The following is a 26,878-nucleotide window of genomic DNA, read 5'->3' on the forward strand; positions in this document are numbered from 1 at the left end:
AGTATATAAAACGTGATGCTATGTGTAAATAAAGGTTTTTGCCACGAAGGAAAAATGAAAAGCGAGATAGCCAAGAACTTTCGGTCTAGCATGACCCTTTACTAAGGCATAACTGATCATACAGAGGAAAAACATAGTAAAAGTAGGCTTAATATCCAAACTGACATTACAAGATTAGCAATAAGGTCGATATGATAGTTTGAATCACGGTAGTGTATCTTAAAACTAATATGCGTTTATCGGGAAATTAAAAATTTAGTGTTAATGTTTTGTGATTAAATATATATGTATAATGTTTTATTAAAGTATTTTATGCAAATCATACATGCATTTATTTTCCATAGGGTATAAAGACGGTTTAAGTTTATCTGAATTTTAGCGATAAATAATCCTTTATATGCAATGATTTGCCTGAATCGTGGCCATTATTTCTCTTCCTTTGTACTTCAGTTAAATTCTAGAATAATTGTATCTTTAATAATGACTAAGACTAGTGGTATATATAGCGAAATATCGTAAGATTCACCAAGTAGTGAATTGGAACCAATACTTTACTCTCCAATAAGGATATCGAAGCGTTTACTTTCCGAACGACCGAAGCTTAAGTCATCCCTTTCGGACGAGTTCGGAACGTAAACAAACCAGTATGGTGAGCGGCATTCTTATTTTTCTCCATTCAAATGTGTTTCTACGATATATCACGATTTATTTAGTGGATTATTTAAGTGAGGGCGTCGTTAGCGAGTTGAACATTAGGTTATTTGTTTAAGGAATTCGTTTTGACAACGTGTCCTAAGGGGGCTACCTACCCCCTGGACTGGGGGCTAAAGTAGCTTTCGTAAGATTCTCACTCTAGGTTTTTAGTATTTGCTTATGGATATTAGTAATAGATACGTTAGCCTTTTTAAATAATTATTAAATTTGAGCATGTATGGATTAATTACTATAATGACATCTTTGGTAACTTTGGTTTAGGTACCTAGTATACTAGCCTATAAGGTAGGCCTATTGTAGCTTTGATTAGGCTTATGGTCAGTGGGCGATCGGAATGATTTGACTACCGCCATTTTATCTATAAATTTTTTAAAGCTTATTCGGGTTGTTTACACTTTACCGGGCCAGTTGCTCCCTACTTTGTTTGTTGTTGTTTTGGTATCGCGACACCCAAATCCATCCGCCACGGTAAGTAGCCTTACTGTAACCCCTGTGGTTAGCGCGCGCAGCGCAACATTACCTCTTGCCAGAACATGCCGTGCCTGCCAAGAATCTTTAAATTTGCGGATAAGGCGCGAAGCGCCGTTCCGCCACGGCCTTTCTGACAGCACACATAAATCGATCGTCGCGGATATGTAGTAGCTCCCTACTTTGTTTGTTGTTGTTTTGGTATCGCCGCCATATTTGGTTTTGGGTGATTCTTCCGGACCGATTCTCGGTCGGCAGGTCGAGGGGCTGGGCCCGTAATCCTTGGTTTAAGTGCTCCCGCGTTATTTTGATGATATTTACCGCCGTTTGTTTATGTAGCACCACCTTTTGTTTATGATAAAAATACCTACTGAATGGCTGGCCTCTACCATAACGTAACCACCTTCCCGAAAAATTACTTCAACACTTCCTGTAACCGAGGATAGACATTAGTCTGAGAGCCAGCGTCAGTGCCTTAGTAACGTGATCGGTATGGTCTTGGCCTGCCACCTCAGTGGCCACGAGTTTGATTCTCGGGCATTCCACCGAGGTGTTAAATATATGCATTTCTGGTGATAGAAGTTCACTCTCGACGTGGTTCGGAAGTCACGTAAAGCCGTTTGTCCCGTTACTGAATAACCACTGGTTCAATGCAACGTAAAAACACTATACAAACAAACCAGCCAGTGTCCATTGAACGAACACTCGAGACCTCCAGGTACTTTTCTGTTGAAATAAGTTTTTTCTCCCAAGTCACAAATTAAGGTCATAATTTCCGATTGTCGGGAAGGTGGTCGTGCTATGGTAGAGGTGGCCATTCGGTATTTTACCCTACTCCATTTCGGCTACTGTCCGTTTATGATGTTTACCGTCACTTGTTTAAGGGTATTTATGGTAATTATACTGTCTTTTTCTATGGCTCTAGGTTCATCCCAAAGGGGCTTGTACCATTAAGTCTATCTAAAATGCCCGAAAAGAAAATTTTTAGGTTTAAAGCCCAAGCCTAGAAGGGATAGAGAATCAAAGCCCCACTCTTGCCAGGGCATGGTGCAGTGTCCGAGATTCTGTTAGGATGTCGGAGGATTTGGGCAATTATTAATATGCCTACTCTTTGGTATGCAATGGGTCCTCAGTAAGTTTACATTAGCCTAGGCCTATTATTTGGAAAAATGTCGATATATAGCTAAATATGAAGTGTCGGAATTATGCTAGTGTAAGCCTATGGTAAGCTAGTGGCTACTATAATCTTATGCTGTCACAAACCACTTAGCCTAGGTTTTACAACGGTGCTCTTTCTATGCCCTGTATGGAATGATGCCCTGCAATTCTTTTTACCAAAGAATTACTTATAAAATTTGATAATCCTAGCTTAACCTTCCTGTAACTTAATGTAGGGACTTGTGCCCTAACTTGGCTGTGGTAGGGCATTTCCATTTCATTCTAGGCTATAAAGAGTTTGGTAAATGTAAAGGCAACACCTGCATGAAGATGTCATTTGTCAGGAAAATTCTTTGACTGAAGAATACAGCAGGAGAGGTTGTTTATAATGCACTTACATTTGAGGTACTTTGAGAATTTTACCTTGTCTAGCTTTTTTTTTTTTCATCTTCATGCCTGAGGGGCTGGTACTATGCACAATGCCTGCAGAGTTGCCACCATATTTAGTACTAGCCCCTTGGGGATGGATGTAAAACCATAAAGGAAAAATTGATTATCTCTGTTGATTTCTCAAGTGATCTCACATGTACTGCATTATTTACACACTTTTCTGTAATGTTAAGCCAATAATTTTGTTTTAAATAAATGACATCTTCATGCAGCTGTATCCTGTGCATTTTCCAAGAGTGCTTATATTTTCATCCATTTCTGGTCTGAAGTTAATCGTCATTAAAAATGCAGCAGAGTATGCAGGTTGTGTCTGTTGGCCTTGGGAAGGATTCATCTTAACCTAACCTACTCAGGGTGCGTCCCCTTACCTAGACTCCTCTGTTATATTGCACATAGATAATGATGCATTTATAACCATTCTGCAGTGTTACAAAACTGACTAAGTATTTCAGTGAATGATATCAAAATTCACTACCTATGGACCAGACTTTAAAGCAGAGTTATTTACGATAAGCTATTGACAAGATTAATCACCAAAGGCAATCAAAAGACTAGAAACAGTATTAATAAAACCAAATTGTTCATGGTTTGGGTTAATTTTAGAAATACAAAAGGTTTCCAAAATATTTCAAGAGTGAGGGAGTTCCGTAATTGCACATTCATCAGTGTGTGTGTTTGTATAGAACGAACTATTGTTTAGTATTGCCAATTGAAATTTGAATTATGGTTTTGCATATAGTAAAGATTCAAGGCAAAAGTAGGATAGTTGATACTAGATAAATGATTACAAAGCATAAGTTGACAGTAGGTTAGAAGAAAAATTTTGAACCAAATGGCATTATTTAGAATCCACATCTGGTTGTCTTAATATGACAGTTTTTGTTACTATCTGTATGAATAGTAATAGGAAAGTGTCTTAATTTGACAGTTTTTGTTACAATCTGTTTGAATACTAGGAGTGTGCATATGTAATTTGTTTTTTCACTTTATCAGTAAGGATTTTGCTTACCTTGCCATACTTCGAAGTATATTTTATTTGATCCTCTTGTGGCTCTCTCCTGAAAAGTATAAGGCTCAGTGCATGGTAATTGACCAATCGCTATGGGTCTGGTACAGCTTCCTTCAAAATGAACCTGATTTTTTATGACTGATTGGGGTTATTTGCTCTATCTACTTGAACACATTATATTTTTCGTTAGTCTCGGTCATTGTTTGTTGTGGACATAATCTGAAAAAGCTGATCTTTGTTTTCCAGTTTTCGTTGCTGAACAAACGGGAGAACGCCCATTCGGAGGGCATATGGGCTTGTGCCTGGGGCCACTACGTTCCAAAGGAAAAGGATAAAGAGAAGGTGGCTGAGGATGAAGAAAACGGTGAAAATAAGGAAAATGAAAGCGCCAACAACGAGGCAGATGAAAATCTTCCTGACGTGTAAGTTTCTTGCAGTTTAGTACAGATAATGCCATTTACAGACTTTCTAAATACAGAACACTTTTTCACTGTAAATACAGGTTATGATTAGATGAGATAATTATTTATTTACACAAATTCCTCACATTTAACACAAGTAAGGAGTAGCATGAGCAAAATTTCCCATGCTGCCACTTATCAGTATCCCCTATATATATATATATATGGAGAGTTATGTGTACATACAGTCGACTTTCATGATTTGCAGCCTCACACATTAGTGGATTTTTCTATGGGCCGTATATACCCATTATTCGTGGAAAACTCCCCTATTCGTGGTATTTTTCATTGAGAATTGTTCACAAATTACTGTATTTTCATATAATTTTTGTGACTGCTTTTTTGTGATAAAACTATTTTAAATATTTGGGTATAAGCATTTCAGATTTTTTTTTTATGTTTTAACTATCAAAATAGGCAATTCTATGCATTGTTAGATGTGATGTGAACCAAGAGTAGCTGCCAGTGGTTGAAGTAAGTCCTCCCTTTAGGTTAGTAGTTATTACAAAGATCTTTACTCATCTTATGATAATTGTCAATGCTTCCAGCTTTTATTTTATGATGTCACAATACTTGTATTGAGTTAGGTATGATCTTTACCATTCTTACTATTTTACTTCTCTAATTGAAGCTGGTTTTCTTGTTTTAGAATTGACAAAATATGGTGATAGGTCTTCAGTGTATTTTGCGTTAAATATGGCTGTATATAGAAAAATAAGCATGGTGTTTGTGTAATTAAGCAAATACTATGCAATCTTTAAAGCACCATCTTTGTTCTCATTTGGCAGTTTGTACAAGATGGTAAATTTTTTATGAACACTAAATTAGGATTCTTATTGTTTCCATGTGTAGAGTTTGAGGATGGTTCTTATTGTTTCCATGTGTAGAGTTTGAAGATCGTTCTATTTCTTTTGCTTATTCCATATCTTTGGACATCATTTTATAAGCAGTGTTATTTTGCTCGGGAAGTTACATTGTGCATTTTATTATACTTTCCAAAGAGAAATATTGTTGTAATGTTACCCATGTTAGTTAATTGCATGTACGTACTATGTTATTTGGAAATATTTTGGATGAAAAGTACATATTACGGATTAGCCTTCCTATTATTCGTGCCTTGGTGTATGGTTTGCAAGCAAGCAGGTAACCGATACGGTTATTTATGCTTTTTTCCCACTCACCGGTGTATGTTTTAGTTTGGAGAATTTCAAAAGAATCATATTTCATGGCAGTTTGTCAGTTACTGGTAGGTGTGTTAACCACTTGCTGGAAATAGACAGCCTTCAAAGAATTAGGTGATTTTAACACGGGATGAGAATTAGAATTTGAAAAGTACCCAAAGGGTATATGTATGCAAGTATCAACAAAGGTACCCAGAAAATCACAGAAAAGGCAAATGCATGAAGGCATGGACCAGTTTGGAATCCATGCAGAAAGTATGTTGGCTCTGAAGACTGTGGAGGGATCCGATTCCTTTGATGTCTAACTCTGTGAAGGGTAAACCTGATGTCAAAATAATCGGGAAGATACGTTAGTATATAGAAGTTGACTGCTTTACGTATTGGTGTTATGGCAATTAGGTACACAATATTTGTGAGATTAAATATTATAATTAATTCAACCTGTCAGAATTGTCAAAAAGAATAACATGGGATTTGGTATCTTTGAAACAAATGATTTTACATATATTTTATCTGTAATAGGGAGGAAAGGTACATCGTAACTGGTGGATTGGATGACTTGGTGCGTATTTGGCGTTGGTCTGGAGACGGTGTCGAAGGGGAGCTAACCAGCATGCATACCTTGGAAGGCCACTCTTTGGGAGTCATATCGGTTGATGTCAACGCTGCTGGAACCATCGCTGCCTCGTCGTCTTTGGATTCAACCATACGTTTGTGGAGCATCCACACAGGAACGCAGGTAAGATTGGAAGAGATGTAAGCAGGATTGCTTTACAGGTGACAGTTTGTCACCCCTGTTTCAGGATATTTTATTTTATTTCAAACTATGATTGTTCAGAAGATGAACCCTATTCATATGAAATGATACCACAGAGGCCATTCACTTGAAATTTAAGCTTCCTAAAGTAACAGAATTTAATAGCAACTACAGTGTATTTATTTTGATGAGGTAATGAACTCCTTGTCATATTTTTGAAAAAAAAAAAAAAACACATACAAGTTGCCTGGTTTTTAAGGTTTGAAAACTAATTTATATTGAAGTAGGAATTAGCTCCATTCCATGATGCCATTTTAATCAGGAAAGCACCACAAGATTTACAAGCAAGCATAATAGAATGCATCAGAGATGTAGTAGACTGATGGGTTCCGGCGCTTGGTCCTCACGACCTAAATTTCATAATCAATCAGAGATGTAGAGTGTTGGGTCTAGAGATAAATCTGAGAGAAGTTGAAGTAATGGGGACAGAGTATGTATGTACCCAATTTGAAATAACACTACAGTGGACCCCCCGTATTCGCATTCTCCGGATTCGCGGACTCACGCATTCGCGGATTTCTCTCGGGAACATTTCCCCGCATTATTCGCGGATTTCTCTCAGGAATGTTTCCCTGCATTATTCGCGGAAAATTCACACATTCGCGGCATTTTTTCTATGAGAAATATCTACAAATTCCTGATTTTTTTTATCAATTACATCATAAAATGTACTTTTTGTGATAAAAATATAAAAAAAAAACCAAGTATGAAAATTTTTAGTGGGTTTTTCTTGAGTTTTAACTAACAAAATAGGCTGTTTTTAGCATTTTTATAGGGGTTCCAAACATTTGCGGGTTTTAACTATTCACAGGGGGGTCTGGTACGCATCCCCCGCGAATACGGGGGGCACCACTGTGCTTAGAGAAAGAGTAGATTCCTTCAAATATTTAGGAACAATGATATCTGATATTTTACAGGTTCTCATGAGTTGGAGTTTAGTAGAAGTGTAAAGAAGCCAAGTCAGATGATTGGCAGTCTGAATAGGATTTCTAAATAATTTGGGATGAATCTTACCTACTGTTGAAGACCTACTGTTGAAGTTAGCTTACAGTATCTCCACCCCTTCTTTTTGGGACCACATTGACGTGGTGAAGAGGGCTCTCGGACCTTAGGAATTTTTTCCTAAGTTCTCTCCCAAGAGTCCCATGTAACATTATATAACTTTCTTTTGATTAATATTGTGGATTTTTCCACTTTTGTCAAAATTTACATCCAAAGAAATCAGAAAACATATCATGGCTTGAAATGTAATGAAATCCGAAGCTAAATAGTGAGAACTGTGGTAGATTCATCATCTACCCGACAATGTTCGGACCTGTTTTTTCAGGCGGAACTTTTCTGTGGAGCTGGATCACGGATTCTAGGGGGGAGCCTGGTTCTAGGATTAAAACTCTCGGCATTTTGTCCGGTTTGCCCATAATGTGATTAGGATGGGGATAATTGTATTATCGTAATACTCTTTGTCCTGCCAAGCGGGTTCTGCTTACACTTGGGCCACACTAATCATGTTATGCCATCTCCTCTTGGAGTAGGGCAGGGATGCGGACATTTGGAAGTCACTTGTGCCTTTGGCGGAAGATTTCACATCGTGAAAAGATAGTGATATCTTTTCAATATTTGATTTGATTGATTGATTTATTTTTTAAATATATGTGTATGAATAGAAAAAGTGAAAGTTTTAAGTACCCCTGGACCCCATGATGGAAAAACTCAGGCACAGTTTATATTTTTTGGCAGTTCACTCCCAAATCTCCTTTGTACCATTTCTAATAATGAAAATAATAATGAGGAACACCCTGTTCCAAACAATTTCAAATCCAGATCACCCATTAGGGTGCATGGAATATCAAAAAGAAGAAAACAAAAACCAAATGGTGGGCACTAGTATCACAACTATGGAGCCCTATATAATAAACAACAATTCAGCATTACTAAAGACAAGTAATAATCCTAACAATTCAAATAGACAAGCAGCAAACATTAAGCAAGGACCAAAAAAATACAAAAATTACAGACAGGACCCCACGTTGGCCCATTTTAATGACCTCTTTGGACCTGAAAACTGGTCAAGGTTTCTGGTTCTCAAAACTGAAAACAAAATTCCAGCGGCTGTACTAGAAAACAAACTGCTTAACATATATCCGACACAGGATATGGAATGCAGACGCATCAGAGACCGTGAATGGTTAATCCAAGTAACCAACAAAGACCAATCCACTGCCTATTTAAACATAAAAGAAGTAAGTAATGTAAAAATAACTGTTACAAGCCACGATACACTTGAGTTATATACAGGGTACAGTCATTCTGCCCAATAATGAACATGAAGAGCTTCCTTCGAAGCAAATACTACTAGACTCCTTAAAATTGAGACATATCAACATCCATGATTTGGAAATATATACAGCTCCAAGTAGGAGGGACATAAATACCGATATCAGCATTGCCAAAATGATATTTACAGGCCAAGATCTCCCTTTTAAAATAAAAATTCTTGGACAGAATATGGAAGTGCATCATTCATTCTGAAACCCCTATAGTATATACACCCCTTAAGTGTACACAGTGCTCAAGGTATGGACACATAAAAAATGCCATAATATGGCAATATGTGTAGTCTCTACATCTAGTAAACACACCACCAATTGGAAATGTAATTACTCTAAATGTTGTATTAACTGTGGACTACCTCACCACGCTAAATCTAAGGAATGTTCCTTTTTCAAATATAACTTGGAACTACAGTTATTAATAAATAGAACTGGAATGACAGTCAAAGAAGCTAGACTTGAGCTAAAAGTAAGAGGAGTCAATAATCCATCTAAAAATCACTCTTGTTCAACTTTAACAAAAAATCAAAATACCTATCACTTCAGTCATCTAGAGAATATGGACATACACAGTGATTCTCAGATCAATGATAATACAAAACCCAAAACAAGAATGACACCGTACCCAATAGTACTTCTACTAACATTGAAGATTTAAATATCCATGAAAACTTTTATTTAATGGAAGAGGATTCAAACAACAATAATAATATGATAATCAAAATGACAAAAAGAAAAGAACTGGAACTAACCCCACCTAAAGGGAAAAAAGCAAATCTATTCAAAGAAATCCCAACTACCCCAATAGAACATTTAAAAAAAAAAGACATTATTTTATCCTCATCACAAGTTGAAATACACCTGCATCCTGAGTCCAAACACTTGACCACTCCTTAAAAGTCCCAACAGACAATGTGAATAATAGTGTATCCAACTCTATTACTAATGAAAATCATAACATCAAACCAAACCAAAATATAACAACCATTAAAAGCCACACATCCACAAGACCCAGATGTTACACTGGCAGCAATAAATTGAGTGGCCCCCCAAACCAGAATTCCTTATCACAAAAAAAGGGAACCAATAGAATTATAAAACCAGAAAATTCCAAAGCTAGAAGAACAAATGCTTCGAACAAGAAGCTAAACCAATGGCTAACATCTCCAAACATGCTTCATCTTGTGGTTGTAATGAGTGCTTCATAAGTACCTACAACCAACTACCCATCAAGACAGAGGACCCAATACATAATTGTATAGAAAATTTTACTAAATTATGAAGATGCCCAATATCACACCAACATGAGAAGGAATTATGTTCTGAATCCTTAAAACACTAAAAGGAAATTATAAAGTCAAAGATAGACTCGTTAATATGTAATTATGAAAAACAAACAACTGCTGAATCTAATAATCAGCATACAAATACATCAATAAAAAAGTCACAAATCAATTCAAATGCATACAAACTTCGAGACAAAGTAAAATCAGCAGTCAACTTACAGAATTTAACACCAATTCCCCCAATAATGGAATGTAAAATTATTCAGTGAAACATAAATGGACTTCTAACCAGAATCCGTTTAGGCGAACTACAAAGAATCGTATGAGAACACAATCCTATGTGCCTATGTCTACAGCATTTAGGAAGTAATCCTACAAATATCCAACACTATAAAATTGCCTGTTATTCACCAACTGACGATGGAAAATTAGGCACAGCTATATATGTTCATAATAGCATAACATATGAACCTTTCAACATACCATCTATGCCATATCAAATAACAGCTATTAAACTGTACTAGCAAACTTACCCATCTATGATGGGTAATAAAATACGGGTGCAGAAGTGAAAAATTTATATGTACAATCATGTGTGTTTGTCATTTATGAATCCTTTTTATGACACAGACAGACAGACAGACATTTTTGCAAATTTCAGTGGTTTTTCTGAACTTCGTAGCAATAGTATACCCGAACCCCTGCTTATAGTAGGAGATTTTAATGCACATAATCCTCTATGGGATACTAATAACTCCACTGACATATCTGGAACCAACATAGAAAAAACTATAATGAAACACAATCTGTGTTGTCTCAATGAAAGTGAAGTGCCAACATATTTTTCAAATATTACACACCTAACCTTTTCCTCAATTGACATTTCATTCTGTTCAAATGATGTAGCTGAAAAATTTGAATGGAATGTCCTAGACGATTCATACACAAGTGACCATTTCCCAATCATTCCGAACTATTTGAGTAATATCAAAGTATTGCCACCTACATGATATATCCAAAAAGCTAATTAAGGTAAATATTTCCTATACACACGAAACATACCACCATTCCCACATAACAAAGATCACAATACTACATGTGAATCCTTCTCCAACTTCATTATAAATGCTGCAGATAAAAGCATTCCAAAAACCAAATCACATCCCACAAAATCCCCTGTTCCATGGTGGAATCCAACCTTAACAACCTTAAGTAAAATATAACACATATAGAGTTGCAATCTTAACAGACTCAAAACTCGCCTGAAATCACTCAACAAAATGCTCTATAATATAAACATATTAAACAAAATAGTTATAACAAATATGACAATTAACCACATTAAACCACTATATAACAATATACAGCCGAATTTAGAAAAACAGTAATAGCTGAAAAAATCACATCGTGGAAAGAATGTCTCGAACATATCTTCAAACACATCCACAAGGGATATCTGGCAAAAGATAAGGAAAATCAATGGAGAACATATAAGACCTCCAAGAAGTGCAATACATCTAAATGTAAAAATATACCATGATACTTATGAAATATCAGATATAATTGGAAAACATTTTGAAAACATCAGTGCTTACTCTAGCCTGAATATACATTTTCAAAATATCAGAAAACAAAAAGAAAATATAATACTCAATTTTGAAACTCTTGAAGACCTGGAATATAATATTTTCAACATGGATGAACTAGATAATGCCATCAACTCATGTCATCCCTCCACACCAGGATATGATAAAATATCATTTGAAATGATAGAAAAATTAGCTCCTACAGCTAAATCATATTTACGAATTAAAATTTTATAATAGTATCTGGCTAAAACGTGTCTTTCCTGATAAACGGAAACATGCCATAATAATTCCAATAAATAAACCAGGAAAAGATACAAGTAATCCATCCAATTATAGACCGATATCCCTAACAAGCTGCCTATGCAAAATCTTAGAAAAAATGGTTAATGGAAGATTAACGTATGTAATAACCAAAGAATCCATTTTAACACCAACACAATCTGGTTCAATAGCTGGCAGCTCAACCCTAGATCCCTTAACACATTTAGAGGATCATATCAAAAAAGGTTTTGAACAAAAAAATTAATAGTAGCTATATTTTTTATATAGAAAAAGCATACGGCACAATATGGAAACATAAAATCATGCAAAAACTCGACTTCAAGGGATTAAGAGGCCACTTAACAATATTTATTAAGAACTTTTTAACAAACAGAACTTTTCAAGTAAGAGTTGAACATTCCTACTCAGTAACCTATAAACTGGAAGAAGGAATCCCTCAAGGTAGTGTCTTGAGCTGTACATTGTTTGCTTTAGCAGTTAGTGACATTACTATAAATTTACCAAGTGGTGTAAAAAAACAGTTTATATGTTGATGACTTTGCTATTTACTATACGAGTAGCAATTTGAGACATGTTCAGAGAGTTCTCAATACTGCCATTTCAAATATATGTAGTGGGACAAATTCATTTGGATTTAAATTTTCAACTAATAAAACAAAAGCAATCATCGTCTACAAAGACAAAAGATGGCTGAAGAACCAAACAATCAAACTTCACCTTTATAGCACTGAAATACAATTTTGTATAAAAATCAAATATTTAGAAGTGATATTTGACCAACATTTAAATTGGAAAGAGCACATCAAATACATTAAAGCCAAGGGCATCAAAGCCCTTGCCATATTGAAAAAGTTACCACACACTTATTGGGGAGCAAAGCGAGACATTTTATTAACTATATAAGGCAACAGTCTTATCCATAATTGATTACTGCTGTCCAATATATTCATCTTCTTCAGAATCTGCTTTGAAAACTCTCTATACATAGCACCATGAAGACATGCGATTGTGCACAGGAGCATTCCGATCGTCCCCAACAAGCTTGCCTCTGGTAGAGGTAGGTGTGTTGCCCTTGAAACATCACCGTAATTTAATAACAGTACAAAGAGGTCTTTCACTACAAGCAGGATCATCTCCTGCAGCTGACTGCTTTCAAAATTATAATCCTTATAATCCAGAAACAGAAGTTCATAGTACTAGCTCTTTCCCAAAAAGAGCTAAATACCTAATGAACTTGCATAACATAAATCCAATTTTTCACCCCCCAATAGAATTGTCACCACCATGGATGTTAAACCGAATAAAAATATGTACCTCCCTGTCTTACCTACTTAAAAGACAAATGACTAGTACAGAAATGCACCGCCAACATGCTTTGGAGCACAGAAGAAAAGGAGACAAATTCATGGTATATACAGACTGCTCCAAAAATAATGTTGGAGTAGGAGCAGCTCTTGATATGATATCTGAGAAAAAAGCAAGTGTGTCTATTATTTTCAGTGACTCACGTAGGGCTATAGATGCTATAAGTCAGTATAAACCAGTAAACCAAATAGTACAAGAAATACAAAAAGAAATTAATCAACTCCTCCAATCACGATTATCAATGAAAATATGTTGGATTCCAGAACACGTGGGAATAAAAGGAAATGAAAATGCAGACTCTGCTGCCAAATTAGCCTACACTATCCCTCCAACAATTACACATGCCCCAGTGTCAGACTGGATAACATCTGTCAAACCATTGATATACCAAGATTGGAAAAGAGAATGGGCCTTAGTGCCAACCACAAATAAGCTTAAAAGTATAAAAACTGAAGGACATCTTCACAAAAAGAAAGATCAAAAGAGGTAATCCTAACAAGGCTTCATATAGGGCACAAGATTCTCGCGTGGTCACTTGATGTCAACACCACTGCTGACCCAATAAAGTGTAATAGATGTCAAACACCCATGACATTGCAACATTTACTTGTTGAATGCCCAAGTTGGACCCAACAAAGATCAGTTTATCTACAGAGTTAAAAAATGAAAAGTATTCTTGCTGAAAGCAAAGATTTTTCAATTAACAACATCATAATTTTTTAAAATAAGACCGGTTTCTTAAAGTTTTTTTTTTCTTCTTCTTCTCAGGATTAATTCCTGAGAACCAGCCCGAGAAGAGTCTACTTAAGACTCAGAGTTCTGGAAAAGTAAGCCCTATTAGTAATGAAAAACAGGATCTCCGTGCCGATAGAAGTGTCGGCATTCAAACAAAAGATTGAATGGCTGGCCTGATGACTGTCTAGTACACCTGCTCTCCACCAGGTGTGTTTTAGCTCTTGTCAGAAGTCTCTTGCCTCCATTATGTATAAGCGTTTGTTGGTATTACATTTCTGTTTGCTTCTGTCACGGTACTCTGCATTTATTTTTCCTAGGATGCCTCCACTGGAATCAAGGCTAAGAACATCAGGTTAGTAGGAATGAGTACTGTGTTAGCAGGATGTTGATTTTTAGGAGAAACACTTGTTATACTGGTTGCAATGGTATAAAGTGTGATCTTCAGAAAAGGTGTGAGGAAGTAGGGTTTTTTGAAGGACTTTCTGCTTAGGTTCATTAGAATAGGAAGAGAAGGGAAGCAGATAGATTGCAAAAGCAGTTAGGTAGTTCAGGTTATCAACCTGTAAGTTCTCCCCCTTCTCCAGGTCCTTCGTCTTTAGGTATCTATAATCAGTCTAGGCTTTTCCTTTGCTGATACTTTAATTAGTACTGAGGCTTCCTTTTTAGCTCCGCCTTCCATTCCCCTTCGGTGCAGTATAAAATTTGACTGTCTTTGTTAATGGTTAAGTCTGTAGGAAGCAAAATAAACTTTGTCTTGTGGTTTTAGAAAACCTAGAATGTCTTTGTCAAAGGTTAAGCTGGAAGTGGCAAAATGTCAAAGGTTAAGCTGGAAGTGGCAAACTTACCTTTTGTTTTGTGGTTTTTGAAACCTAGAAAGCTGAGGTTCTCTATGACATATCTGATTAGGTTAGTGCATGAGAACTAGCTCTGTACCTTTTACCTTTATTGAAGGTAAACATTCATGATATGAGAGCTGGTGCAACTTTATTTAGTGTTATTACAGTTTGTTGCTTTAGGGTGGGATTAATGAGGCATGATAGAAGTGCAATACGGTTTTGCCCGCTCACCACCTTAAGTGTCCTGAACCGTGATTGAGAACAGTAAAGCCTGTAGTCCACTACTAGTAGCGGGTAGGCTTTTCCTGAGCGGAAGAAAGAGCAAACCTTTAGGCTCTTTGGTTTAAATCTGTGGTTTTAACATTTTTTGGAGCGTGAAGTTACTGTACATATATTGTATAGAAGCCTATCTTTATATCACAAAAGTATTCATTTTTAGTGACTCGTTTTATAGGGCTTTTGGACGGCCGAGGCACAGGGTTCTCTCATGCCACTTCTGTTTCATTCCGACTGAATTGAAGCAAGCTTGTCTTTGCTACAAATGTACAAGCGCCTTGCTTCTTGAATGGAATCCAACTGCTATTGGCAGTATCCATGAATTGTAATTTAACAGATCTTTCACATTCACAATTGATCCCCGATTCCCTTTTCCTGCCAAGAACAACCAGATTCGCTGAACAGAATCACCAGTATGTAGTAAATGTAGTTGTGGTAGAACTTCTGTGTTCTAGAGGTCCTTTTTCATCACATCGTTGGACTGAGGGTGTCATACAATTGGCACTTGGAAGTTCTAGCGAAGATGCAATTCGTTACTATCCTATTACTATTCTCCTTTGTATTTTAATACATTTTTATTCATTTATTTTTTAATTTTATAGAGTTTTTATTTTGTAGTAAGTGAGATTGCTTCTTTCTGTATTTTCCTTTACCTCTTCTTACTTCTTAATGAACACCACATTCTTTTGAAGCTTGAATTTGAATTTCAAGTCAATGCCCCCTGTGGGCTTTTTCCATATGAATAGGATTCATCTCTGAATAATTGTATATCATAATAATAATCAAACAAAAACTTCTTTCAGTTTTCTTCTGAAGAATTGAAAAAGAAACCCACAAAATCACTGTGTAACTTGTTTACTTCTAGGTAAAATTAAATGTAAATACTTAGAAGTAAACAAGTTACACAGTGATTTTGTGGGTTTCTTTTTCAATAATAATAATAATATTGTGTAATGCCAATGATAGTAATTGAAAGACTTCATTTTCAGTTGCAAACCATAGATTGTGGTCCAGTTGAAGCATGGTCGGTTGTGTTTTCTCCCGACGGGAGCCAAGTTGCGTCAGGTAACCACGCCGGTAAGATCAACGTGTACGCAGTTGATGGAGGACGCCACGTAACCACGCTGGACACCAGAGGAAGATTTACTTATTCAATTGCTTATGTAAGTTTTCTTCTATATATTTTGTAGGTTTCCTTATAACTGTATCTTCTGGTGAGCCTGTGAGTCTAGAAATGTGACTTGATCTTATTAAAATTATGCTCTTATGTCACTTGATAGTCAGAGGCCACTGAAAGAATAAAAGAAGGCTGTACCAAGCACTTTCTTTGTATGTCAATTCATTTTCAAGGTGCAGTGTAAAAACAGTGATGTACTGAGTGAACATTAAATCAGAAAAAATGACCAGTAGGATATTTACATTAAAGGAATTGAGTGGAAATGATTACAGTAGGTAGGGATACAGCTCAATAGGTGATTAAAAAGAAAAAGTTTAATTTCTTAACAATAAGGGCAGTAGCATAAGTCCCAAACTAGTTTTTAAAATGTAAGTAGGTACTTGAATCCTGAATCGAGTAACTCTTAAGTTAGAATGAAGTTGGTATGATGAATAATTAAAGAATTTACTGTACATATTTGATTATGTATTACTATGGTTTTATTTGTACAAAAAGTAACACTAGTATTTGTTCCTTACTACCAAGTTGCTATTGTTACTTTCTCTTAAAGCATCAACTATCCATTTTCAGTGTTTTTCAATGAATTTGGAGTGAACATACATTTTGTTACAAAAGGTAAGCTTCTTGGTTAACCAAAGATTAATTTTTTATTTGCATTTATCTTAGAGTAAAGATGGGAAGTACGTAGCAAGTGGAGCCATTGACGGCTTCATCAACATCTTTGACGTTGAGAGTGGCAAGCTTGTCCACACCATTGAAGGCCACGCTATGACGATCCGTTCCATCACTTTCTCACCTGACTCCCAACTTCTCTTGAGCGCTGCTGATGACGGGCATATGAAGATGTACGACGTGTAAGTAAATTTATCATTTCATACATTCAACTTCCCTGTCAGATATATACTTAGCTATAGACTCCGTCGTCCCCGACAGAAATTCAAATTTCGCAGCACACACTACAGGTAGGTCAGGTGATCCCGCCGCCTGCCGCTGGGTGGCAGGAGTAGGAACTATTACCGTTTTAAGCCAGATTTTTCTCTGTCGCGGTACTAGTAACATCGTTGCTAGTTCCTCCTGACTTGAATTTCGAATTTCATTACGCCGTTGATCTTTTGGACTGCTATTTGGTGACGTATTGGATCTTTGGTTTGGCATACGCTATTGTGGACTGTTTTTTGGATTTGGCTTTGGAATTTCTCATAATGTCTGACGTGTCGATTTCGTTCAGAGTGTGTGTGAATGAGAATTGTTTTGTGAGACTGCCGAAAGCTTCGGTGGATCCTCACACCACTTGTAAAAATTGTAGAGGGAATGTATGCTCTCAATTGAATACATGTGATGAGTGCAAGAATTTGAATGAGGAGGAATGGAAGTTGCTTAATTCCTACCTAAGAAAGTTGGAGAGAGATAGGGCTAGAAAAGCCTCTTCCAAGAGTGTAAGTAGGTCGGTCTCTAACGAGCCAGTTAGCGGACTATTGCCTATTGATAACCCTATTGTTTCCTCCCATACAGCTTTACCTTCCCGATTATCGGACTCGGCAAGCTCAACATCTGAAATTGCGAGTCTGAAAGCTTCGCTTAAACATATGGAACAAAAAATTAAAGAACTGGAAGGTAAGTGCAGTGAAAGTGTTCCCAGTGAAGTGGAGGGTGCGTCTGATCGGCTCTTGTCTCGCTCCCAGGCCTAGACCTCTTTCAAGCTCCCAAGACCAGTGGAGAAGAAATGTCGAAAGCCGCAGGGAGATTTCAGAGAATCCCCACCGGTCAGGCGTCCCCTCGGCAGATCCTGTAGTTACGTCCCGGGCTGCCAAGGATAGTCGTTGGAAAGATGTCCTGAAACAGTGTTTTTCTTCGTCTGATTCCTCATCTAAAAAAGGATGGAGTTCAGATAGATTGTCGAGACCTTCGAAGAGAACTTGGAAGTCTCCTTCATTCGACCTCAAGCCCTGAAGAATTTCCGGAAGAAATATCCTCCGGAAAAGAGGAAGAAGAATGTATATTCAGAAGCTTCTTCTCCTGCATCGGAGGTTGGAAAGAGAGACGTAGCTACGAAGATGTTAGAGGATATGCAGAAACAGATATCTTCCCTAGTAGGAGTTCTTAAATCTGATCAGCCTAGAAGGAAGGATAGATTTCTCCCTATCAAAAGATCCCGTCCTTTAGAACTATCTGAGAGCTCGGACGAGGCGCCTGCAGAAGCCTGGCGCGCAGCCAGACGTCAGGCTATTGTCAAGCGCAAAACGCCGTCAAGGCGACAAGATGTGTATAGGGAACTTCCTACTAGAAAGAAAGCACATGAGATGTCCGAATCGAGGAGTAAAATTGGAACTCCCGAAATCGGACGAACTCCTGAAAGGAAGCGCAAAGAGCCTGAAGCGCCTGAAGGGAGGCGCAAAGTAACTGAAGATCCTGGAACTCTTTTGGCGAGGCGAAAAGAGTCTGGAGCGCCTGAAATGAGGCGTAAAGCTCCTCAAGTAAAAGAAATGAGGCGCAACGCGCCTGAAAAGCCTGAAGTGGCTAAAAGGAAATATTTAACTCCTGGAGAGCCTAGAGCGCCTGATATGAAACATAGAGCGCCTGGAGAGCCTAGAACGCCTCAAAGGAAAAGCAAAAGACCTAGGAGCCTGAGGCGCCTGAAAGAAGAAGCAAAGCGCCTAAAGAGCCTGAGGCGCCTGAAACGAGGCGCAAAGCGCCTGAAGAGCCTGAAGCGTCCGAATGGAGGCGCAAGGCGCCTGGAAAGCCTGAAGCGGCTGAAACAAGACGTAAAGCGTCTAGAGCGCCTGAAAGCAGGCGCAAGGATTTGTACAATCCAGAATACAATTTGGATGAGTTATCGGAGTTTGAAGCGGACTTGGAGGCTCCTCTTTGGGATTTTTCTCAAGATCAATTTTCCCCTGACAGGGCCTCTAGGTGTCGCACAGGTGATCGTAGCCCCTGTCGGGAAGGAATTGATCATGAAAAAAGGGAACGACATTTAAGGACTTCTCCTGGTAGGGACGAAAGTTGTCGCACAGGCGACCGTCGTCCTTGTCAGGAGGGCCTTAGGGTAAAAGAACAACATCGGCCTTCTCCTGGCAGGGACTCAAGATGTCGCACAAGCGACCGTAGCCCTTGTCAGGTTGCAACCGGTGTTGCTGCAAGCCCTGTGCATTCTCGAGAGAGGAGTCCTCTGGTCGCACACTCTTCTCCGAATAAAACTCAACCGGAATTAGAGGATGTTTCGGACTCTGAAGATAACAAGGGGGCAGGTCTTTCTGATTATAAGATACTAGCAGCCCTCTTGTTAAAAGAATTTGGAGAGTCTCTGAGTCCTGCTGCCCCTCCTTCTCCTCGGTCTTTATTTTCGAGTACGAAGGCTGCGAAGTCTTCCTCTTTCTTGAAGATGCAACCGACCATTTCAATGAAGAGGGCTTTGCAGTCGGTCGGAAATTGGCTTAAAACCAAGGAGGAGGCGGGAAGACTGTGTTTACCTGTCCCCCTTCCAGGCTATCAGGGAAGAGAGGGATTTGGTATAGCACAGGAGAATCTATGGGACTTTCTCTTCCCTCATCTGCTGAAGCGGACTTCTCGACCTTGGAGGATTCGGCAAGGAGGCATGCACTTCCATCGGCCAAAACAAGCTGGACAATGTCTGAAATGGACCATCTCCTCAAGGGAATATTCCATGTCTTGGAAGTTTTTAACTTCCTAGATTGGTCCCTTGGGGCTTTGGCCAACAAGACTCAAGACCCTCAGTTTTTGGAACCAGAAGTCTTGCATAGTTTTTTGGCATGCATGGACAAGGCAGTGCAGGACGGATCGGCTGAAGTGGCATCCTTGTTCGGGACAGGAGTATTAAAGAAGAGGGCTGTCTTTGGTTCTTTTCTTACCAAAGCAGTCTCTCCAGTACAGAGGGCTTCTCTTTTATACGCCCCTCTGTCTAAACAGCTGTTTCCTTCTCAGTGGTAAAGGACATTTCCCATACGCTTACTGAGAAGGCAACACAGGATTTGCTGGTACATTCTGCTAAGAAGCTAGGCCAGCTGCTTCTGTCTCGAAGAGGGAGCCAAGACCTGCCCAACAGCCCTTTCGAGGTAGAGCTTTTAGCCGAGCCCCAAGGAAGAGAGGAGGGAGAGAAAAGAGGAAGATCTTCCATTAGAGTTCCAAAGAAGAACGCAAAATGAGATTCCAGTCCTCCAGTCACCAGTAGGGGCCAGACTTCTGGGATTCTCGGAAGCATGGGCTTCAATGAAAAGCAGATTCTTGGTCCCTGCAAGTGCTGAGGAAAGGATACCTCATCCCCTTCAAGAACAGACCTCCATTGACGACGACTCCGAGGGAGCTGTCAGCGAGATACAAAGACCCTGTAAAGAGAGAGATCCTTCTTGGGCTGGTGCAGCAAATGTTGGAGAAGGAGGCCATCGAGGTAGTACAGGATCCGCACTCCGAGGTTTTTACAACAATCGCCTATTTTTGGTGCCGAAAGCCTCGGGGGGGGTGGAGGCCTGTCTGCGGACGTGAGTGCATTGAATCGCTTCGTGGAGAAGACAAAGTTCTCCATGGAGACATCCAACTCGGTTCTCTCTGCTCTCCGTCCAGGAGATTGGATGGTCTCCCTCGACCTGCAAGATGCATACTTTCACGTCCCCCTGCATCATTCGTCGAAGAAATATCTTCGATTCATGGTGCAGGGAAGGATTTATCAGTTCAGGGCTTTGTGTTTCGGCCTCTCGACGGCTCCTCAGGTGTTTACAGCGTTGATGAGAAACGTAGCAAGATGGCTACATCTGAAGGGGGTGAGGATATCTCTTTACCTAGACGATTGGCTTATAAGAGCGCAGATAAGACAAAAGTGCTTGGAGGACTTGGAGATAGCTCTTCAATTGACCAGATCTCTCGGATTGCTCGTAAACCTCGAGAAGTCTCACACAATCCCCAGTCAGACTATCGTCTATCTGGGGATTCGGATGGATTCTCGGGGTTTTCGAGCGTATCCATCCCAGGAAAGAATCTCGAAAGGGTTGGAAAAAATCTCGGTCTTCCTAGAGAAAGAACGAAGCTCAGCGAGGGAATGGCTCAGTCTTCTGGGCACTCTTTCCTCGCTGGAGCAGTTCATCTCTCTAGGGAGACTGAATCTGAGACCCTTGCAGTTCCATCTCAGAAGGAGTTGGAACAGAAGAAAAGGAGATCTTTTGGATACCTTTCCTATAGGAGAGAGTATCAAGAACCACTTACGATGGTGGTTAGAACCACTGAGAAGAAACGAAGGAGTGTCCTTGGCCCTTCAGAACCCTCACCTATTGTTATTCTCAGACGCTTCGGACACGGGGTGGGGAGCAACACTAGGGACGAAGGAAGTGTCAGGCAGTTGGACAGAAGAACAGAAGGCCTGGCACATAAATGCAAAGGAACTCTTAGCAGTGCACTTAGCACTGCAGTTTTTCGAGAACGAAGTCAGAGGCGTGGTGGTCCAAGTCAACTCGGACAACACCATGGCTCTGGCTTATATAAGAAAACAAGGGGGGGACACACTCTTTCTCCCTTTACCAACTAGCAAGGGATCTGTTGATATGGACAGAAGAAAGAGGGATTCGACTCCTGACGAGGTTCGTTCAAGGAGGGAAGAATATAAGAGCAGACAGATTGAGCAGGAAAAACCAGGTCCTTCCAACAGAGTGGACCCTTCATTCACAAGTCTGCCAGCAACTATGGTCTCTTTGGGGGAAGCCTCAAGTGGACCTGTTTGCAACATTCCTATCCAGGAGGATGGAGAACTTTTGCTCGCTGGGGGACGATCCCAGAGCCCTATCCATAGATGCCATGCTCATGGATTGGAAGGGCATAGACGCGTATGTGTTTCCCCCATTCAAGATGCTGGGGGAAGTAATGAGAAAGTTCGTGTCCTCGGAGGGAATGAGGATGACATTGATCGCTCCTTATTGGCCTGCAAGAGAATGGTTCACAGAGGTACAGGAATGGATAGTGGACTTCCCCAGATCTCTTCCCGAAAGGACAGATCTGCTCAGACAACCCCACTTCGAGAGGTATCACAAAAATATCCACGCTCTCGCTCTGACTGCCTTTCGACTATCGAAAGATTGGTCAGAGCGAGAGGCTTTTCTCGCGAAGCGGCAAAAGCAATTGCTGGAGCAAGAAGGTCCTCAACCATGCGGATATACCAATCGAAGTGGGAAGTTTTCCGTAGATGGTGTAAGGCGAAGAAGCTGTCCTCCTCCGATACCTCTGTACCGAAATTGCTGATTTTCTTTTGTTTTTACGAGAAGAATCTCATCTGGCAGTGTCAACCATTAAAAGTTATAAGAGCATGTTATCAGCTGTGTTCAGGAATAGGGGCCTGAACATAGAGAATAACAAAGATCTGCATGATTTAATTAGATCATTTGAAACTAAAAAATTAAGAACTTCTCTCGCCCCTAGTTGGAATCTGGATGTGGTTCTCAAATACCTTATGTCGGAGAGATTTGAACCTCCCGATAAAGCTACTTTCCGGGACTTGACTAGAAAATGCATTTTCTTATAGCTCTCGCCACTGCGAAAAGAGTGAGTGAGCTGCAAGCGCTTGACTCTAGAGTGGGTTTTAAGAAGGATTCAGCTGTATTGTCCTTTAAACCTTTATTTCTAGCAAAAAATGAAACCCCTCGAGACCTTGGCCTAGGACTTTTGAAGTAAAAGGAAAAGGCCTTTCTCAATTAGTTGGGAATGAAATGGAAAGAACTTTATGTCCTGTGAGAACTTTGAAGTTTTACCTGCAGAAGAAGAAGCAGTTGCAGGGTTGCAATCAGAGTTTATGGTGTGCAGTTAAAGACCCTAGAAGAGCTATGTCAAAGAATGCCTTAGCATTTTTTGTTAGGAACATCATAACGGAAGCCCACATGAGCTGTGATAGTGAGGCATATAAGACCTTAAGGGTAATAAAAGCCACAACGAAGTACGTGCAGTCGCTACATCATTTGTCGTTCAACAAGAACATGTCAATGAAGAACATCTTAGCGGCCACGTATTGGAGATGTAACTCAGTGTTCGCCTCACATTACTTGAAAGATGTGAGAGTGACATATGAGAAATGCTTCTCTCTAGGACCATTATGTATCAGCGGATACAGTGCTGGGGAAAGGAGAGAAGACTGATCCTTAATATTAATTTTTGTCCTTATATTTTATATTGTGATTTAAAAATTATTGGAGTTGAGTTTTTTTAGGTTGTTTGAAAGGTGTTTGGGGATAACGCCTTTCAATCAATATTTACTAATCCACGGTTAGGATCGGGTGATCGGGATCAGTAATTTACTCCTTTATATGCCAAGAGGCATAGGTATATTGTCATGTAAGTGAATAAGACTCCAGTGACAATTGCCATTAGGTTCTGTTGAGTAAGTGGATAAGACCCCATTGACAGTCCTTTTCAAGAGTTCTCAGCCATAGGGCACACCCTCGCTGAAGCTTTTGAGGCGAAGCAGACTTCTCAGCACAAGCTAAGAAATCTTCCGCCTAAACAGGTAGGAACTAGGGTATTATTAATTAACTTGTATTACCTACAACATATGTTGTTTACCTATTAGGTCAGTAATTAGCTGTCTCTTGCCCTCCGCCAAAGGTGCCAATCAGCTAAGTATATATCTGACAGGGAAGTTGAATGTACGAAAATGAAAATGATATTGTTATTGTACAATAAAGTTTCATACATACTTACCTGGCAGATATATCGATCTATGGCACCACCGCCCACCTCCCCTCAGGAGACAGGTGGAAGAGAAAAATCTGGCTTAAAACGGTAATAGTTCCTATTCCTGCCACCCAGCGGCAGGCGGCGGGATCACCTGACCTACCTGTAGTGTGTGCCGCGAAATTTGAATTTCTGTCGGGGACGACGGAGTCTATAGCTAAGTATATATCTGCCAGGTAAGTATGTATGAAACTTTATTGTACAATAACAATATCATGTTTGGGAGACTTATTCAAGTCTTTGGGAAATGAGTGGTATGTATAAAAGTCCATATCCATATTAATACTGTAGTCTGGGAACTAAGCAGAATATATACAGTAAACCTCATTGTTTTTGTTCTAAAAATGTATTTGAACTGAGTCTTTTTTAAGTAATTATCAGGTTTTACCTTGTGAACTTACTAAGTCTATTAATTTTAACAAGTATTTTCCAGGAGTAGTACTGTAATTTTTCCTACTATTGGGGCCAGAGTGGAGGTTGCATAGAACCCCCTATTACTACCTATAAGGTTCTGCGCCAGCAAACTAGCCTGTATCCCAGTGTAAAGACCACTGACATGTATATGAGCTTAAATATAGTTTCCAGAATCTTGACTGAATACATACTTGACCTAACCTGAAATTTCCCCCAACAGAAACTCGAGTCATCTAGCATGTACGCTCTCCGGTCATGGTTCTTGGGTATTGAGTGCAGACTTTGCACCAGATCAACAGCACTTTGTGTCTTCGTCTTCGGATCACACAGTCAAGGTTTGGGACTTCGCGCAGCGCAACTGTGTCCATACGTTTAAGGATCATTTGGATCAGGTGTGTATAATTTAGGGTTGTTTGCACTGGTACGTAGATTTGTGTCTAGGTTGCTGTAGTAAACTTTTGTATTAAAAAGTATAAATACTTCCAGTCTTTTTACTTTTCAGCATTTATTATTATCATCATCATTATTATAGTGTTTTAATGGGGGTAGACTTTTCACATGATAAATGTGCAGATAACTGTGAACAAGATACCTTATGAAGGAAACGTGATGTTGGGAATCTGTAGATTAATGGATTGTGTCTTTGATAGAGGGCCTCTTTCATCAAAAGTGTGTGCCTACTATCATAAATTATGGTTCAAAGTATCTGATGAATTTGCTGTATTAACCTCTGCCATGTGCAGTAAGTCCTTGAATATCCATAATTAACAGCGGTTGATTGCTCTTCTCCATCATCATGAGCAGCAACTTTTAACTTAGTAAATAAAAGATAAGTGGTGATCATGGGGTTACTACTCGTAAGAGTACTGTTTTTCCAATACATCATCCCTTTTATGCTTATCAATTTACAGAGAATTTATTGTTCTTTTAAGGTCTGTAAATGTAGGAAGAGTGTTTGTTTACATATTTTAGTCCAGCAACTTCCCTAGTTCGTTCTCTTATTATGAGCTGCATTTATGATCTCAGGATGACTAAATTATACCAAACACTACAAAACGTATTTACCCACTTAGGCACCACAGACCACCCTGTGCCCTTAACACCACCTAGAGGATCTGATTCCAGTTTTCTGGGTAGCCAAAATTGTTTTTATTTCATGAAAATTTATTATGTAACTTCCATGAAGTGTCAATTAATTGCAGATGTATAGTATAGGATCTTATTTCACTGATTATAAATCCAAAATATAATCTGTATTTTTCTTGATTGTGGACAGTTGTCAGCAAGGACACTCTCATAGCTAAACTCTATATAACTATTATCTACTTCCAGGTTTGGTGTGCAAGGTACAGTCATGACAGCAGCAAGATAGTGAGTGTCTCAGAAGATAGGAGTGTGATGGTCTTCAATTCACCTGTGTAAAGATTCATGTTATTAATGTTTGTGACAGAAAGACATGCTTGCTTTATCTTCAGATTGTTAAAGGACTCTGTAACCAGATAAGTTAATCACGTTTATTTAAAGGGAAGTGGACACTGAATATTTGTATATAACTTTTTGTTTATTGGTAACAAATTAATTAGAAAAGCAGAGATTTTTATATGGTTTATTTGTACCAGGTTTGGTTTTGATCAAAGAAAACAAGACTTGTAGATCTGATATCCCTTGAACTGGCACAAAAAATAAAGACATTAGTGAGTGAGGTTTTGCATCTGTGAAAGTGTGAATTAAAACTATTTCTCCCTGAAAAAGTCTGAAGATGAAAATTGCAACACGAAGGGCACTATTTGCAGCCCCGATATCACTTCCTTTTTGACTGACGTACGGTCATATATAACCAAAATGTTGTTGTCATTTATGCTTCTTATTATTAAAGAAATAATTTTTGCAATGATTTGATTTAGCCTTGTGTAAATGGATAGAATCGTCTTCAAATCTTAACTGAATATTTCTTTGTGGTGACTAGAAGTAAGTATACTTTCTGTATTTTTTCATCTCTGACCTTTTGATTATACTTGAACTGCAGTTAAACTGTGATAATTCATCCAAGATTGGGGTCTGGACTAGTTTATGAATGCAGTACATCAGTGTTATAAGAAAAAGTCCTGGGTTAATAGTTATTAAATATTGGTAATGTGATGTAGGTATGAAGATGACATTGATAATCACAGGTTGCTAAAGCACAGATGTCAAAGGAAAGACCTCCCAAGAGGTGAACTTTTGATGCCTGCAGAGGGTTCAGTCTGAAGTAGCAAGACCTCTTATGTGCTGTTGCATAAAGGTAGGTTGGTATCGTCTTTGCTTCCTTGGTTCAGATATGCGAGGAATTTGCTACTGTGGCAAGAAGTCGCTGTAGGACCTTCCCATAGAAGCTCAAGACCCCACTGCCAGCACATAGAGTAAATCTGAACCTAAAATTGACCCTTCTAGATTGTGTGGCAGGAGAGACTTGTCACCTTCTACTGTCAATGATAGGGTGGTCACTGTTCAAAGAAGTTTGTGAAGAACTGCCTGCTGCTCAAAGAAGCAGATTCTTCCTGTCATTAGGTCTGTCTCATGCAACTCATGACCTAAATTCATTGTTCCTTGTTTTTATATCTTTGGATAT

At 38.9% G+C, this 26,878-nt stretch overlaps 1 protein-coding gene across 2 annotated transcripts; it reads left to right on the forward strand.

The window, feature by feature from the left end:
* The first annotated feature begins 501 nt into the window (after window positions 1–501).
* LOC135213143 (superkiller complex protein 8-like) lies at window positions 502–26,157 on the forward strand. 2 transcript variants are annotated; one of them, XM_064247095.1, is made up of 8 exons: window positions 661–725; window positions 3,784–3,874; window positions 4,046–4,221; window positions 5,964–6,180; window positions 15,947–16,120; window positions 16,801–16,988; window positions 24,491–24,662; window positions 25,603–26,157. In XM_064247095.1, the coding sequence occupies exons 2-8, from the start codon at window positions 3,872–3,874 to the stop codon at window positions 25,690–25,692; spliced, it is 1,020 nt and encodes a 339-aa protein (XP_064103165.1). In that variant the 5' UTR covers window positions 661–725; window positions 3,784–3,871; the 3' UTR covers window positions 25,693–26,157. The 2 variants fall into 2 exon arrangements, with proteins under 2 accessions (XP_064103157.1, XP_064103165.1); XM_064247087.1 differs by lacking the exons at window positions 661–725; window positions 3,784–3,874 and adding an exon at window positions 502–649.
* The last annotated feature ends 721 nt before the right edge of the window (window positions 26,158–26,878 follow it).

This window comes from Macrobrachium nipponense, chromosome 19 (genome assembly GCF_015104395.2).
Source record: "Macrobrachium nipponense isolate FS-2020 chromosome 19, ASM1510439v2, whole genome shotgun sequence".
In the NCBI taxonomy this organism is placed as follows: domain Eukaryota; kingdom Metazoa; phylum Arthropoda; class Malacostraca; order Decapoda; family Palaemonidae; genus Macrobrachium; species Macrobrachium nipponense.

Bases quoted from the DNA above. Each gene is read 5' to 3' on its own strand.
- LOC135213143 (XM_064247087.1), top strand. The intron at 16,121-16,800 runs GTAAGTTTTCTT...CATTTATCTTAG, and splicing joins TTACTTATTCAATTGCTTAT to AGTAAAGATGGGAAGTACGT. The intron at 16,989-24,490 runs GTAAGTAAATTT...TTCCCCCAACAG, and splicing joins CATATGAAGATGTACGACGT to AAACTCGAGTCATCTAGCAT.